Source organism: Misgurnus anguillicaudatus, chromosome 2, assembly GCF_027580225.2.
Source record: "Misgurnus anguillicaudatus chromosome 2, ASM2758022v2, whole genome shotgun sequence".
Lineage (NCBI taxonomy): Eukaryota > Metazoa > Chordata > Actinopteri > Cypriniformes > Cobitidae > Misgurnus > Misgurnus anguillicaudatus.
Window position 1 is genome coordinate 4,561,440 of NC_073338.2, and position 17,701 is coordinate 4,579,140.

The 17,701-nt window shown below is 37.7% G+C and overlaps 1 protein-coding gene across 1 annotated transcript; it reads left to right on the forward strand.

The window, feature by feature from the left end:
• Positions 1 to 788: 788 nt before the first annotated feature.
• LOC129441524 (protein APCDD1) lies at positions 789 to 16,807 on the forward strand. The gene is made up of 5 exons (XM_073871846.1): positions 789 to 1,073; positions 8,602 to 8,757; positions 9,123 to 9,658; positions 14,634 to 14,955; positions 15,426 to 16,807. Exons 1-5 carry the CDS (start codon positions 1,010 to 1,012, stop codon positions 15,842 to 15,844), a joined length of 1,497 nt encoding a protein of 498 aa, XP_073727947.1. The 5' UTR covers positions 789 to 1,009; the 3' UTR covers positions 15,845 to 16,807.
• The last annotated feature ends 894 nt before the right edge of the window (positions 16,808 to 17,701 follow it).

Consider the following 17,701-nt stretch of genomic DNA (forward strand, 5'->3'; position numbering starts at 1 on the left):
ACAATGCAGACAGAACCAATGAAGAGTCTTTGAGAAAGAAACAGATCTGTATGAAGTCACCACATCTGAAGCTTTGTTCTCCATCACTGTTTCCAAGTGCTTTCGGGTGCCAGGGCAGAGAGAGAGAGAGAGAGAGAGAAAGAGAAAGAGAGAGAGGAGGGTCTTTTAACTCCCACTTAAATCCAGTCTGACTGTGGCCAAATCGACAGATTAAAGTTCTTTTGAAATGAGAGAACTAAAAGCAGTCAGCCGTTTTAAGGCCTCTTGTGTTTTTAACACTGTGTCGGTCTCAACATCACAAACATCAAATCACTTACAAACACTGAACATTAAAACCGATTCCTGCTGAAACACATCTGTGCACTGTAGAATTTGATTTGTGTGTTAGTGAAACAGAAAAGAATATCAGGACTTGCTTTGATTGAATAATGAAAAATCTCTCTATATAAATGTGGTTGTAAAATAAGAGGGAGTTATCCATTTAAGGTCCTGCTTTATATTTTTTTTATAAAAGATAAATCAGTTTTACAATATTAAACAATATTTACCTGTTTATTTTTAGAGCATAAACTTATAGGTCTACTGTCATGGCAATAAGATGAGCTTTAACTACTGGGAGATTAGTGTTCAGTTGATGTCTTGGCCAAACTAAAGTTCACATTTCAATAATAGAACTCAGTCCACGCCCCTCAAACCCCACCCACTCACCCACCCAGTCTCTCTCTCTCTCTCTCTCTCTCTCTCTCTCTCTCTCTCTCTCTCTCTCTCCAGTGTGAAGGATACACATTTCTGTATAGCTCACGAAATCCTGATGCAGATTCCTGTGAGATCTTTGTTATGATTTTTCAGGGATTGCTCCACGCTTTGTGGGAAGAGCTACAGATCTGAAGATTAATGTGAGCTTTTGAAATGTGACGCCTCAGTCTTGTCTGTACGGTTCAGATGGATCTCTGTGCAGTTCTGTCTCAGTGATTGGTAAAGTTCAGGATAAAGGTGAAGCTTTCGAGAGATGCGCTGGTCGAGAATCTCTTTTGCGATGGCCGTATCTGTGATATTGGTGCTGATGGCATTTGGTGAGTTTATTGATAGCAGTAAGAAAAACAACCGCTTAAACTGCTTTAAAATACTGTTTATTTCTTTTTATTAAATATAAATATCAGATTATTTATCAGTTTTCAAGAGGAGGAATGCTGCAATTGTTAACAAACTTTATTTTTACATTATATGGAACTCGCAGAGTAAAAAATTACATTGCTTTACGTCACAAACCAACATTAAAGAAGCAGAACTACAACTTAAAATACAACAATGGAAATGTAGTTTCTAATAATTTTTATTTAGTTTAAAGATGACTTTGAGCTAAATTTTATCGCATTCATCAGTTGAAGTTGATGTTTTAAAAGAAGCTTTCAGATAAAAGTATCTTTTAGCAGCTCGCAGTGTTTTTGAATGAATGTAACATTGAATTAAGTGGTGGATTATAGCAGCTTTTCCCAGCAGCCGGCGAGGCAGTTTAGAGTCTGCTGTATGTTTTTGGGGGAAACCTCAAAGAGGTCAAAGAGAAGCCAAAACATCAACCTCACGTGGAGATAAACTTCCATTGACTCCAAACCTTTTTTAAATCAAACCAAAAATAACTATTCTGTCATCATTCACGCCTGTCTTGCTCTTTCCAGACTTTCTTTCTTCAACAGCAGATTTCTTTAGCAGAAAGCGTTTATCTTTAGAGATTCATTTCATGTCTTGTGCAGCACATTTCTACTCAAGTCATTATTTAGGGTAAATCTTCAGCACAGCTCCAAGTATGTTGTTCAATTTTGCTTTGAAATTCCAACATTTACGCACCCTCCGAATTATATTTTTAACACTAAATACATGTGTGTTTAGAGTCTGTTTAAAATTAAAGTGTGTTCAAAGAATGTTACTTAAGCCTGTAACCCATCAAACAGATTTTCTCCATTATATGTCTATTGAAGTGTTTAAAGTTGTGTATATAATGGGAATTAATGAGAGTTTGTTTTCCGAAAGAAACGCCCGTCAGACGCTGAACATACTGTGGAGTTGTGTGGTTAAAACGCTTTGAGATGGAATTTTGCTTGGATCTTTGTGTGTTTGTAAGTGGGCCCAGATCTGTGACTTCACTCGTGGGTTCAGGCCAACTGGAAATGTTGTTTGTGGTCGGGTCTGAAGAGTTCTGTGACTGACCGCTTCACTGCGGCTGAAACATTTACGGCAAAATAGATTTGTCATGAATTAATGTAAAAAGAGAAATAAAACCATACAAAATATTTTCTGAAATCGAACTTATGTTCACACGCTCAAAACTTACTGATTATGCAAATAAATGGATGTCAGTGGGTTGTTAGGGTGTTGTGGGTGGTTGCAATAATAACTTCAGAAAAGCATTTGCGTTGAACAGGCCTTGTTTTAAAACCTGCTAACTCACACACACTTACAGCTAATATTACATTTCAAATAGGGATGGACTGATACAAAACTTACATGCCGATACAGATGTTCCATTACTTAGTATATCTGCCTATATCGATAGTTCTGCGTTTTATTACTCCTTGTTTTAAATTATTATGTCTTGAAGTCCTAGAAGTGCAGAGCGTACAAACTGCAATTCTGTTGTCATTGTCAAAACTAATCGCTTAACATGAGTTCTGATGCGTTTTTCTGTCCATTTTTATTAAAAACCTCTACAAAAATTTCTGTGATGTCCAATAGTAGGAAACATTTACTGCCATCTGCCGATACTGATATATCGATGCATCCCTAATTTCAATCATTTAAAAATTACGGTTCGTAGGAAAAGAGCATTCATCTTCATTTTTATGGTATTGTTTTTGTATTGATACTTTAATAGCTATGTAAAACCATCATGCCAGTATTTTAAAATTAAAGGTGGCAGGTTTTTTGTGCTTTTACTTTCACAAGCTTTTGTGTCTATGCACCACATTCAACTCATTATATTTCTCTCCGCTATAATAAAGATATATGTTTGTTGAAAACATAAGTTCATTTATTGATTGACAGAGTCAGTCATGAATACCTTTCATTACATCTTGTTATATAAAGTACAACAAGATTTTATATACAGTAAATGACAATTATGAACACCAAGTGAACTTCAGTAGTAAAGGAAGTCATGTCCTCCACTAAAGAGAGCGGTAACACTTTATAATAACTGCACACTTTGAAGCATTATTAAAGCATTAGTTAAGCATTACTAAATAGTCAATTCTTCATTTATTAAACATTAATAGACATTAGTAAGTAGTTTATTAATGATTTATATTCTTGATTTATTTATTATTCTTGATTTATAAGCATATATATAATGTGTTTAACAATTTTCTTTTCATACTTTATTAATGATCAATTAACCATTTCCAAAACAAGCACCACACTATTTACAGATCAGTCACTAAGATGTTGTCAGTGGTCCACAAGATCATTTAGGAAGTGTAAATAAATGATTAATAAACTATTTAAACATTCATTTAAACATCTTATTATTTAGACGTATAATAAGTTAGTCAGTTTGTTAATAAATGCTTCATTAACACATATTCCTACTGTAATTCATGATTACTTCAAAAAATTTAGAAGTGGTCAGTTAACTATTTTTGTGAGCTCATCTAAAGTAAGGATTATTTATGCTTTGTAAAGCTTTTATAAAGGAGATTTAAAGTCTCCATTATCTTTTAAAAAGGAAACAAACACAACACAGAGTAATACAGAACATAAAACATATTTATTTCAAGATGCAAAAATTAAACTGTACAACTGTACACTTCCAAAGTGATCTCATGAGAATACATGTGTATTTTTACGTTTAAGTGTGGTTGTACCATACGTACATTTACTTACGTTTAAAACACACTGAAACGTATAATATCGACGTTTTGACAGGACTCATACGTAAATCATTTATGTATTTATAGCTTTACAAACGTACACATTTGTACGTAAGTTATTCCTATTCATAAATATTAAAATCGCGGGCATTGACGTTTCTTACTCATATTAATGATATGTTTTCAATCATATTTTCTGACTTATTTATTTAAGACAGTTTATCGATTTACCTAATGAAATGATTATGATATTCAGATAATTTCACAATATGGAAGATTTTAAAACTTTTAAATAAATAACATTTCTGTATTTATTTAACTTTTTTTATTTAGTTTGCCATGACACATAAAAATGTGTTTTCTCTTTAGCAATACGTGTCTTCTATGCAATACGTTATTATTACTTCTAAGCAACAATTACACCAAAATACAACATAAATTCACAAAGAAATTTACTTTTATTCATTTGCTGTAATCCACATCTTTAAAAATCATACGATTGCAAGAAACAGATCCAAATTCAGCCCTCGCATGTTCGTCATAGGCTAATATACATTTGAATTAAAATATCACGCCTCAAGAAGCTTTACGACACATTGCTTTACGGCAGTGATATCAAAAGCCCATAGAGACAGAGCGCAGTTATGCAAATTTGAAAACCACGCCCACTGGGGGGGAACGCAATCCAACCGTCTCCATGACTTTGTATTGCGAGAAGCCGCCTCCTTGTCATTTCTGGCTTATAACAAAAAACAGAATAATGCCTAAAAGCTGCTGTGTGACAATATGTACAGCTAACAAACCAAAGCACCCAGAAATCAGTTTTTATAAGCTGTCGAGCCGTAAAACTCAGCCTTTAAGGAGAAAAAAGTCGACTATGTTTCCCCTAGTGGACGCAGTTTTATTAATATGAGTACTATGAAAAGTTGCCTGTTTCCACTTTTGTGTTTTAAACGCTCGTTTTTTGAGGTCGACAGCTTACAAAAACGTATTTATGGGTTTTTTGTCTTGTTAGCTGTACATATTGTCACACAGCAGCTTTTAGGTATTGTTTTGTTTTTAAGTTTAATCTGTAAATAAGTTTTTATAAGCTGTCGACCTCAAAAAACGAGCTCAACGTTTTTTTTTTATCATGATTTGTTCATGAAAACTAGTGAATGAGAACCAGTGTTTTGTTTTCATCTTGTGACGATATAGAGGTTTTAGACTTTTTGAAAGTTTTTGGTGTGATTTCCCAGACAGGGCTTATCCATCCTATTCCAAGACTAAAATGCATGTTTGAGCTGATTTAATTTAAAAACACTTTTTGTCAGGATCTTGTCAGAATGTTTTCTTGTTTTAATGTCTAGTTTAAATTGACAGGGTTCTGACAGTATCATGTTCTGTGTGGGAACACGTGGCCATGGTTTGATGATAACAGGCCATGTGTTTTCCCCATTCGTCTCTTTTATCCCGCTCCCTTGTCATTCTCATTGGTTTTGATTGTTTGATCCCTTGCCGTTTCTCAATACCAAGTACGGCAAACTCGGACTTGTGTCCTTCGTAGTTCGAACTTGCAAGTTCAGACTCGGAAGAACGAACTCCTGACACGAAATGCATTCTGGGAAACTTCGCTGTCATAGGCTGCGTCCGAAAACAATTCAATGTTACTTTCTGTCTCCTGAGATACCTATGCGTGGGCGTACAATAAGAATGTGATTGGTCGAGCCTGGTCGAGTTCGAAAAAATAAAATGGGGGCCAAGGACGCGACTGGAGCACAAATTTAGTGTAAATAAAAGTCATATTTTACACTTTTTCATTGAATTTCTAGCGAGAAATTAGTATTGTAGTTTTCAAATATGTGATTAGTTATCACAAAGGCGCTCTCTGTTTATATTTCAAACACGCTGCCTTTGAAGTGTGTCCGAAAGTCTTTCTCTGAGCTGCCTTCATGCCTCCGAAGTCATTTCCTCATGAGGCAGCGAGGCAACGAGTCAATGCCTTGAGTTTTCGGACGCAGCTATAAGTCCACACAAGTCTCCTCTGATTCATCCTCGATAAAATGGGCGGATCAAGAACACATCCGGGGATTTTATGTGAACTTGGGCTTGATGTGAACTTTGAATTGGAACAGTACTTGGGCCGTGACTGATGACGTTTCACAAGTCCACAAGAACGCAAGTACAGACAAGAACGCATATTGAGAAACGGCTCCCGTCACTTGTTCCCCTCTTGATTTACTCCCTTATTTAAAGCCCTTGTGTTTGTTGTCTTGTGTAGCCATATCACCCTGTAGCCCAAGACAGCTTGTCCACAGAAGCTAAGCAGGGCTGAGCTTGGTCAGTACTTGGATGGGAGACCACCTGGGAAAACCAGGTTGCTGCTGGTAGAGGTGTTAGTGAGACCAGCAGGGGGTGCTCACCCTGTGGTCTGTGTGGGTCCTAACACCCCAGTATAGTAATGGGGACACTATACTGTCAAAAAGCACCATCCTTCGGTCATTAAAAATCCCAGGATGTCCTTCGAAAAAGAGTAGGGGTGTGCCCTGGCCAAACTTGCCCATTGGCCTAATTGGCTATATAACTCTGTCTCCTCTCCACTAATAAGCTGGTGTGTGGTGGGCGTTCTGGCGCAATATGGCTGCTGTCGCATCATCCAGGTGGATGCTGCACATTGGTGGTGGTTGAGGAGATTCCCCCTGTTCATATGTAAATCGCTTTGAGTACTAAGAAAAGCGCTATATAAATGTAAGGTATTATTATTATTATTATTGTGCTTGTTCATTTCGTATTGCCTGTATGTAAGTCTTGGTTTGTAGTCTAGTGTTAAAGGCTAGTGTCAAGTTTAGTGTTCAATATCTTGTTTTATGTTGTTCGCCCCATTGTGGGCTTTTGTTTTGTGTCATTGTGAAAATAAAGCGTTTGTTAACCCCAATATCATCTGCACTTGGGTTCACTCGCCATGCGATTCCTGACACCTTGTTCTGTTTAATTTTAACATATCGGTGACATTGTTTTTTCTTAAGATGCACACCTGTAGTGTTTTTTGTAAAGTTTGTAGGTAAAAACTTCTTAAATGACCTAATAAGACCTAGTCCTGGATCTAAACCGTGTGCGGGAAACCACCCCTAAATGAAAAACATTTGTTTTAATGTCTGAAATGCTGATCTACATTTTTTACTTATAACTGAGGCTTAGTCACAACATTTTTCATTTTCAAAGATTTAGTCCTACAATTCTTCAGCTCTTCAAGGTTTTCTCATTTCACGTGGTGGCCGTATGTGACCCTGATCACTGATCAAAAATGTATTGTTATTCCAGCGCTGGGCTTTATTATCTCCAAGTGTCATTGCATAAAAATAAGAAATAAATCTTTGCCCAAATTGCGAGTTTGTTCCCACATTCATTAAAGAGCTTTACTCAACTGTTCTAAATGTTTCTTTCTCTACATCCTTTTGAACCACATCTAAAAACAAATATGGGCCCATATTTAAAGGAACAGTATGTAGGGTTGTGGTCAAAACTGGTACTGCAATCACAAAATTTGTGGCTAAAACTGGTACTGCAATCACACAACTGGTGGCCAATACACAACATGACATGCCATTTTATGATTAATTGATATAAATTTCTTACATACTGTTCCTTTAAAAAAAATATTTCCCTTCAGGCTGAAATGTGACCAAATAATAAAATACAGTTGTTTTACTGTGTCTTAAACTAACTAGGTGTCATTTACAGCATTTGCTTAAAAATGTTTGGAGTGGATTTAAAATCCATATGTATTGATACAAACAAACCCTTTTTTAGTTCTTTTAGAAAATGTACTACAGTGTAGATCTTTCAATTGTTAAAATGTTAAGATATGGGGTCCACCTCCTTCAAGTCCACAAATGTGCATCCATTCTTCACAAAGGTAATCCAAACAGCTCTAGGGGGATAAGCAAAGGCATTCTGAGGGTAATCCGTGCAGAGTTACAGTGTACGCAGTGTTAGGGGGCGTGCACACCAAAGCTTTTACGCCCGCGGCCGGCGCATGTTTTCAATTGTTTCCAATGGAAGCGCAGCGTTTAATAAGCCAGCAGCTAGCGGTTTTCTTAACCAGCACTCGTGGTTTTCTTAACTGAGCGCCAAGAGTTGAAAAATATTCAACTTTGGGTGAAAAGCGCCGCTCGTCAATGTCAGTTCTCACACGGTTGTCCAATCACTGTGGGGGAGGGGCGGGGCATTCCCACAGCCACCAACCGGCTCACAGCTAAAGTATCACAGCTACCAAAGCGCTTAGCTGAAGAAAGCTGGCACTCAGCTGAAAAAACAGCTGCCATTCGGCGTTGTCCAGACGTTTTCAGCAGCGTTTTCAAGTTTTGGTGTGCACAATCCCTTAATGCATACACTATCATCTGAATGTGGATGCATGTAAGATGGCGGTGTTACTGAAAGCTAGTTATTTTTGTTTATAAAGTTTTAAATATGAATATATTTCTATGACAACTTGCACGGATTACCCTCAGAAAGCCTTTGTTTATCCCGCTGGAGTGTGAAGGATGGATGCACATTTTTTGGACTTGAAGGAGGTGGACCCCATTTCTTAACATTTTAACTGAAAGATCTAGTACATTTTCTAAAATAACTGAAAATGTGTTTGTCTGAAAAATTATAGGCATATGCATCTCGGACAGCTTGGGGGTGAGTAAATCATGCGTTTAATTTCATTTTTGGCTGAACTATGCCTTTAATCTTTTCCTGTGGTTTCTCTCAGGTTGGGTGGATTCTTCCTCACTGCATTTCAATGATGGCCTTCAGCTTCCCTCCACTGATCCGGCGTGTCACCTGATGCTGAAGCACATGCATAACAGCGCTCGCGTCTCCATCCAGATGCCACCGAACATTCAGGGCCACTGGGTCTCTACCAGCTGTGATTCTGACTCATGCGATTAAATAAACTTTACTTTTGTTCTGTACATCACAGAAATTTTAATGGTTATAATGGGAATTGATTATGAGGTTGTAATGGAGACTCTAGTTCTGCTATAGTGTGTAAGCTATAGGAATCAATGGCAAATGGCCAATACAAAAAGTACATAAGGAAAATGCTGTAGTGATTTGATTTTAATGACCGCTGACAGTCACTGGTTCATGAACTCCCTGTAAAGGTGGCGACAGATGGATCACATTATCAACATTAATATGATTTTTCATTTCAAGTTAGTGCTAACATGTTGTAACACCAAACATCAGTTTCTCATTTACTCATACAGTGTTACCAAGAGTTCATGATAGCTTCTCTGTGTGTTAACCCCTGCAGCTGTGAGGTTCGGCCCGGTCCAGAGTTCATCACGCGCTCGTACCGATTCTTCCTCAACAACTCATTTCAGACGCACCAGTTCTACTACGCCGACAATCACTGCACGCGCCCAACATACACGCTGGTGACGCGCGGCCGCTTGCGTCTCCGCCAAGCATCGTGGATCGTGCGTGGCGGCACCGAAGCCGATTATCAGATCCACCGCACCCAGGTGGTCTGTCACTCAGCGGCCGTGGCCAGAGAGCTCAGTGAAAGGCTGAAGCGCAGCTCCGGGGACTTGAGGAACTTTGACACATGGATGCCGAACGTGAGTTACGATCTATGGCGCGAGGATGGCAGCCTGAACGTTGCCATGCACGAGCTGCAGTTATTGCGCGTGGAGAAGCGCTACCTGAACCGGAATCCGGATCATCTGGTGGAGGAGCTTTACCTGGGTGACATACACACAGAACCAGAGGAAAGGATGTTTTACCGACCCTCCAGTTACCAGCCCGCACTTCAGAACACCAAGGTAACGTCAGTGCAGATGATCTCACTCAACACAAATACAGAAAATAGAGAATTTATTGGTCACCCAATTTTGACATTTGATCACTACAGGTTTTACCCTATGATTTTATTCTATCTATTCTGAACTCTTAGGGGCGGTTTTCGCATACAGGGTTTAGATTAATCCAGGACTAAAGTTAGGCCTTAGTTATTTTAGGACATTTAAGAAGTTTTTACAGACTTTACAAAAAACTATACTGGTGTGCATCTTAAGACAAAACAATGGCACTGATATTGCAATATGTCAGTACAAGGTAGGGCTGTAGCGATTAATCGTGCAAATGCGCGTTTTCTCAATGTATTACGGTGAAATCCCGACATCCCAAAGCCAGGGGGCGCTCTTGTGCCCTTTGTGCCACAGAAGAAGCAGCATTACAAACGCTATTCCAGGAAATGTCTATAAGAATATTTATATCGCTGTTCTTTAAATTGTTTCAGGTATTTTCATGATAATAAAGAATATTTTGAAAGTTTTTTAACAGGTGTTGGTTTTTTAAATGCACGTTATAAATGACTCAGACTCATAATGATTTAAGATTAGGGTGGCCATTCGTGCCAGTTCCACCGGACATGTCCCGAACATGTTTTCGGGTGCGTTCTCCGGAAGTCGCGTTGCTCGACCGCATACTTCATCGAGGTTCTCACATTTCAGTTAAAATACATTACAGTACAAAATTAAGATGTATTTCTTTAAAGACATACAATCATTGTAGTTTCATTCTTACGTTGAAATGTAACGGTCGCTTTTCTGAAATTGAACCTGAAATATTAAACCTTGATGACGTATGCGGTCGACCAACGCGACATCCAGAGAACGCACCCGAAAAATAATTGGGACGTGTCCGGTGGAACGGGCACGAATGGCCACCCTTTTTTAGATTGATAAGGACTTCCTACTGATTAATTGTCGTAGTACACGCACAAGCTGTGCATGAAACAAAAAATCGCAGCCTTGTGATTCAGAATCGATTTCAGACAGGCATTTTTAACGGGACACGCGATTTATTGTTACAGCCCTAGTAGTACAAGGTATTTTAAAATTAAATTAGCTCAAACATTCATTTTTATCCCCTGTCCGGGGGGGGGAATTTTATATCCATTTTTAAGTACACCGTATAAAAATGCAGCATAAAGTCAAATCAACCTGCTATTTTAAGTAAGTTTTGACTTAGTTGACATAAATTATAAAAAACAAGTTAAAAAATTTTAACTTAATTTGTTAAGTTAAAGTAACATAAAAATACATGCTGATTTGACAAAAATGCTGCATTTTTACAGTGTACACTGTAGAAAGTGAAAAGTTGGATCAACTCAAAAAGTTACTTCAGTTCACTTAAAGTGAAATTGTCACTCGAATAAACTTACATTGTTTTGGTGTTACTAACTAAAGCAATTTTTAAGTGATCCATATTTTTACTTTTTACAGTGTAATATGTTTGCACAGTTAATTTTGTGCAAACAAAAATATGTTTTCCCACTTATTTTAAGCTAATCATACACTGCAGAAACAATATGGTCTATAATTGATCCCAAGCTGTCACTGTGGCAGTACCATTAGTACAAATACTATAAAAAGGTGCTAATATGAACTCTTTATGTGCAAAGTTTTAATTTTTAAAAGGGTACAGCCCCAATAACATTTAGGGATCTTTTTTTAACATTGAGTGTATCAAGAGGTTTGTACGATCATGAGAAATATTTTAGGCAAGTGTTTCTTTTTACTACTTTACATTTTTATTTAAAGTGACTTGGAAATGAAAATAGTACAATGTGTAATGTTACCAGGAGCAAAAGGGTGAATAAGGGTGAAAATCTCTGCAATGCTTTGAAAAAGTGAAAGGAGTAACTAAAAAATACTTTAATTGGAAACCCCTCATACTTTATTTTTCTCACTTTAAGTTTTTTTTAGGTGGTACCAGTTACAGTAACTTTTTTATGTTTTTTACCTTAATTTTTTTTACCTAAAGTGAGAAATTTTGACCAAAAGTTGATAAAACTTTATTTTTTTAAGTGTTACCAATTGAAGTAATTTTTATGTTTTTTCCAACTATAAAGTGTACCTAAAACAGTGTTTTAAAGTTGGTTTTGGTTAAGCACACAGATGTTTTTAGACAACCGTCAAGTTGTTTCTCATTTGGTGTGAGAGGATGAGGTGACACATGCCTGACAGATTTATGAAGTGTTGGGTTTATAGTATCGAGCTAAAGTGTTCATTTATTTTAAGGGTTAGGGGTGGATCTCTCCTCTCTTGCTTGTTTACATCTCAGATGGTTCGAGAAGGCTCTCTTGTTCTCCATCACTACACACAGGATGTGATGTGAAATGTTTATGTTTCTGCTTAGCAGTTTAGAAGAGGTCACAATAATAATACTAATAATAAATTATGATGGCCTCCTTTGATCTCCATCCTGGCATTGAAATAAACGAAACCTCATTTTAAAGGAAACAGTGTTGCTGAACTCAAGAGTAAATACTGCATCAGAGGAAAAGTCAAGAGTCAGTGGAGTATGCAAACATACTGAGCACTCTCATGTTTTCACCTTATGTTTTGTATTTCAACACCATGTACTTGCATTATATAATGGAATTTGGAACTGATAAATCTTTGATCTCAGAGATACATGAAATAAGCTCGAATGACAAAGGTTTCATTGACATATAAGGAGTTTGTTTTAGGGAGTTTTTTTAAGTTCCAGATTCAAGCTCTCAGTATCACAATGAGTGATTGATGTGGCGTTCCCAGAATTCAGAATCACGAGCAATTCCAGTCCTTAAAGAGCAGCAGGTTCAATTTCACATCAAAACCTTTGCATGAGTCATCAGCATGGCATGAAATTGTGAGACTTTGATCTCATAGTCTTTATTGTTTTTAAAAGAAGTTTAACAACCCTTTCCCCTAAGCACTGATTCACATTGTCTCTGAAAACATAAATGTGAGGATACACAACTAAAATCCAGCACACATATGTAGCTGATTTTAAGTAGACACTTCAACTGAAGTATAATTTGAGACGTTTATAAGCTCATAAAAATGTGTTTCCTATGAAAAGAAGTTGAAACATGTGCTTAAAATTGGTTTGGAAATTTAGCCACAAAAGACTTTATTTAAAACAAAAGTATTAAATAATAAGCCGCAGATCACATTCAGCCCATAAGAGCAGACAAAAAACCCTCAAGCAAAAACTGGCCATGTGATGAGAAACATTTCTTCTTATTTAACCTGACAGATGTGATAACTCTTTAATTTTTTAATCATCAGTCAGCTTTATGTCTTATTATTGTTGGATTTTAGTATCAGAAGTGGTTTCTTTGGGTCTTGTTTTAAGTTTTTTTTTTTTTTCACATTTCCTTTAAGAATTGATCTTAGTGTATTTATCATATTACATTATTTAAAAACGTAATTTATAAACCTGAAGATTTAGTTGCAGCAGATTGTTTCATATTCAGAAATCTTGCTTACAGTGTATAACTGCCTGTCAAAGCTTCTACTCATTTATAAAAAATTTCCACAATGATTTTTTTATTTTTTATTTTTGCAATTTTCTGCTACACTGCATGTTTTAGGATTTTTTAGTGTCTTGTAAGTGCAACAAAACGCACTTGGAAAATGTATACTACAAACTAATTGATTTTGTCTCATAATAACACAGTTGAGTACACTTAAGATGTTCTGAAGTTTATCTCAAGAGGCACTAAAGACATTTTTTGTTTGTTTGTTTGTTACAAAATTAGTGTGTAAAAAAGTACATTTAAAGGTAAGGTATCTCATTTGATTCAGATACATTTTAATAGTGCTGGTTAAAAGTCTCCTCACATCCTGATAGCAATAACTATGTTAAGTTGTTTAAATGTATTTGTTGAAATTTAGGTAATCTGTGAAAGGCGTAGGACCAAAAAATATTTAACCAATCATAGATTTCGGTCCGAACGGATATTGCCTTTTTTGTCCCTCATCTGTAAGCGTAATTTGAATGCCCACCGTGCAGCTAGTCCACGCAGACACCATACGTCATCGGCGCGTTCACGTGCGCTCACCTCCTGCCTGTAAACAGCGAGAATGGCAAACTTTTCTGCTGAATTGACAAACTGCATAGGAGCCACAAAACGAAAGACATCTTTTATAACAACAACAGCAAAAACTGCCTGGATCAGCAAGAGCAAAAACCCAAATGAACATCAGATATGTTTGTATTGAGATGGATTCAGATATTCTACTTTGATGAAACATTGTGTTGCTTATGAAATTGGTGTTCGTTTACGGATTAGCGTAACGATATAGTTACTACGTCTACACAACCGAACGTGTGCTTAAACTAATTCTGAGGTAAACCAGTTGTTTATGTTGGTTATTTTGGAAGTGTTATTCGACTTTGTACTGCAAAGTTTTCTCACTGCTGAATGAGACATGAGATGTGACCGTCTGATCTGTGCGTGTTCATGTGTTTTGAAAGAGGCGTGACTTTGGATGGCGATTTGACTTGAGGGTGGGATCGTGATTTTATTGCTAGTCGGCTACCTTTAGCTTTTTTCAAAATGTGATACCCCACCTTTAAGTGTACTTAAAGTATATTTTAGTGCACTTTTTTCATCCGGGATCTCATGAGCTTCATCTATGATTATTTTAAGGCAACCAGGTAACCAACTTAATATTTAAAGTGAGAACAAACAAATGTTTGTGGGTTGTCTCATTCACCTCCTTCAATTTGAGTTCAATAAATGCAAATGTATAGACACGTTTACTGGGCCTTAAAGACAAGATTAAATTAGTTTAATTAATTGGATAAAGACATTTGTTTTCTTAAATGACCTTTTAAAACAAAATAGTTCAATTCTTTGCTTAAGGAGATGGTTAATCTATCAATAAACAATGAGTGTTTAATCTGTTTTAAATTGGCTCCTATGTAATAATCTAATAAAATGTAATATCTGTTCTCCAGAATCACGAGCACAGCTGCTTGGACTGCCGCCTCATCAGCCGTTCGGATGAATTTCACCCTCCTGTTCTCCCTCTGCAGCCAGACCTCGCGGTACATCTGCACGGCCACTGGGTCTCTCAGCGCTGTGAAGTCCGGCCGGAGGTTCTCTTTCTCACCCGACACTTTATATTCCACGACAATAACAACACATGGGAAGGAAATTATCATCACTTTTCTGACCCGCTCTGCAAACACCCCGCGTTCAGCATTTACGCCAGAGGCCAATACAGCGGTGGACATCTGTCTCTACGTGTCATGGGTGCCACAGAGTTTGTATTTGAAGGTAAGACTGAATTTACAGCTCTTTACTTGTCTTTACTCTTTAATTGTCTTTAAAGGCGCACTCATTTTTACAATAGACTGGAAAAAATGATGAACGACGCCCCCTCACTCTCTTCCATTGGTGAAAAGTGAAGCCGCCAGTGTTTCCGCTTCGGAAAAAAGATATTGGAAGTGTAATTAAATTGTTTAGTTGGTCTGAAGTCCCATTGAATAACATGGGGGAGGTGGGGTTTATGACCTACACTGGGACCAGTCACTGGGGGGCACTCGAGACGTTTTGGCTTCACTTTTCAGGGCTTGTGCGGCACGCTTGATTTTTACCTGTAAAAAATCTCTTGAAACCTCAAAACATGTCTGGATGACAACAAAAGCCTACTTTAAGACTATTTTGATTATTTTCATGAAATTGCCAAAGTGAAATATTTGTTTGCCATAAATTACCATTTACTTTTGTTTTTAATTGTATCGCAGTTAATCACATGCGAGTTACCCCCATGGACGTCACAACAACATCACTTCTCAACAACTTTAACAGGGACGAGTGCGGCACTCGGGGCTCCTGGCAGGTGGGCGTGGTTCAGGACGTCACTCCAACCAATGGCTGCGCAGCGCTGGGCATCCGCCTTCCACACACAGAGCACGAGCTCTTTCGGATGGAGCAGGACATTCACGGACGACTCGTGCTCTACAACGGACAGCGGCCCAGCGACGGCTCCAGTCCGGACCGTCCGGAGAAGAGGGCGACCTCCTATCAAATGCCGCTGCTCCGGTGTTCTGCCGGTGCACCCGTCAGCCTGGGAAACGATGCTGCGTGCCGTCGTTACCATGGCAACCTGGCAACAATCGTAGCGGTTGTGGCCTCGAGCGTGTTTACAAGTTTCTTTTGCTGATGGACTGAGACAGAATGACGCATAAACACTACTGAAGTTAACCGAACGCACTTTTCTGTGCGCCCTACCTGCGAGAGCCGACATCTGATGCAGAATATACATATTGATCAGCGACAAATCAACACAGCAGAAACTGTGCGCTTTGTCAGAAAAAATCTGTCATTGGCTCTGTTCGAAAGCAAAGGTGGCTGACTTGTTGCCTCGCGGCCTCATGAGGCAATGACTTCGGAGGCATGAAAGCAACTCTGAGAAACACATTCGGACAGCCTTCATAGGCAGCGTAATGCAATTCTGTTTGAAATATAAACAGAGAGTGCCTTTGTGATAACTAATCCCATATTGGAAAACTACAACACTAATTTCTTGCTAAAAGGTGTAAAAAGTAAAAGTTATTTACACTAAATTTGTGTTCTAGCCGCTTATTGGCCAGGCTCAACCAAACACATTCTCCGTGCACACCCACACATAGAATTTTGGGACAGGACAATGAAGGTATCCCAGGAGACGGGAAGTAAACCTAACATTGGATTCGGATGTGCCTTGGAATGAAGGCATCAAGGCTTTCAGACACAGCCATTGTTTCCTCCACCTTATGTCAGAGTGACTGTCAAGCTCCAAAATATGACTGATAAAAAATAAAATGGGGTGGTATCACAAAACAGTTTATACAATTGACTACCAGCCCTGATGGTCATTCAACATTTACACATTTGTGGACATAATCAGCAGATTTGAGAGGACATGAGGGCAGATACATGACAAAATTGTGTTTTTGTTCTGTGGATGTTTATTTATGTACAGATGTGTTTGAGATGACAAAGTGACTTGTTTAAGGGCTCCATTGAGAATAAAGGTAGTCAATAAACTGTATATGAACACTGCTGAGTTAAAGTGATAGTTCACCAAATAATGAGAATCTGGTGGTAATTTACTCGCCATTAAAACTGAAAAGATGTTAGGTGACATTTGTGACCTTGTCTGTAAAAACCTACATAATGTGAAAGACATTCTGTAAAAATATAACCTTGCTATCTTCAATATTGACTAAGGTCATGTCAAAGATCGAAATCAAACTTTGATGCATCTCATCATTAGATTATGAGACTTTAGTCTAGATTTCACTGGCAGGGAGACAATTTTCTCTTCAGTTAAGAATTTAGGATGAAAGCCTGGTCTTGGGGATTTATTAAAAACAAGTCGTCAGGTCATGTCAGTTTGTCAAAAAAAGAAGAAACAGGCAACACAAATTTATCACAATGAGTAAGTTAACCGCTAATGTTCAATACTAAGTAAACTATCACTTTAAACCTTTCACATGACTTTATTTTTCACTAAAGGAAATATGTGCTGTGAGTCGTATCAGGCTTATCAAAGTGGACAGTAGTTTTGTAGTTCTCAAGACCGGGCTCAAGATGACTTTTTAAGGTCTTGGTCTCGTCTTGGAATCGACCGCATTTTTACTCGGTCTCAGACAAAGAGGACTCGTAATTTTGTTTCAAGACTGGTCAAGACTACAACTGATGGCACATCACAACTTTATTTTTTATCATTTTATGCAGTTTATTCAGGTTTGGCATATGATGCTGGCATTGTTTAAGCATTGTTTAAGTTTCTCCCAATGATAATTTTTCTAATTTTATTACTAAAAACACCTACATTGTGTTAAGTGGATGGCAAGCATGGAAAGACAGTTCAGAATAAATGGTTAAGTTGATTTCAGCTCTTTAGTGTTTGTTCACTTTTATTTGCTTATAGACAAATATATATTCATACATATCTGCAATGCCTTTTTATTATTTTATCAACTTCTCTGACGGCACACACACACACACACACACACACACACACACACACACA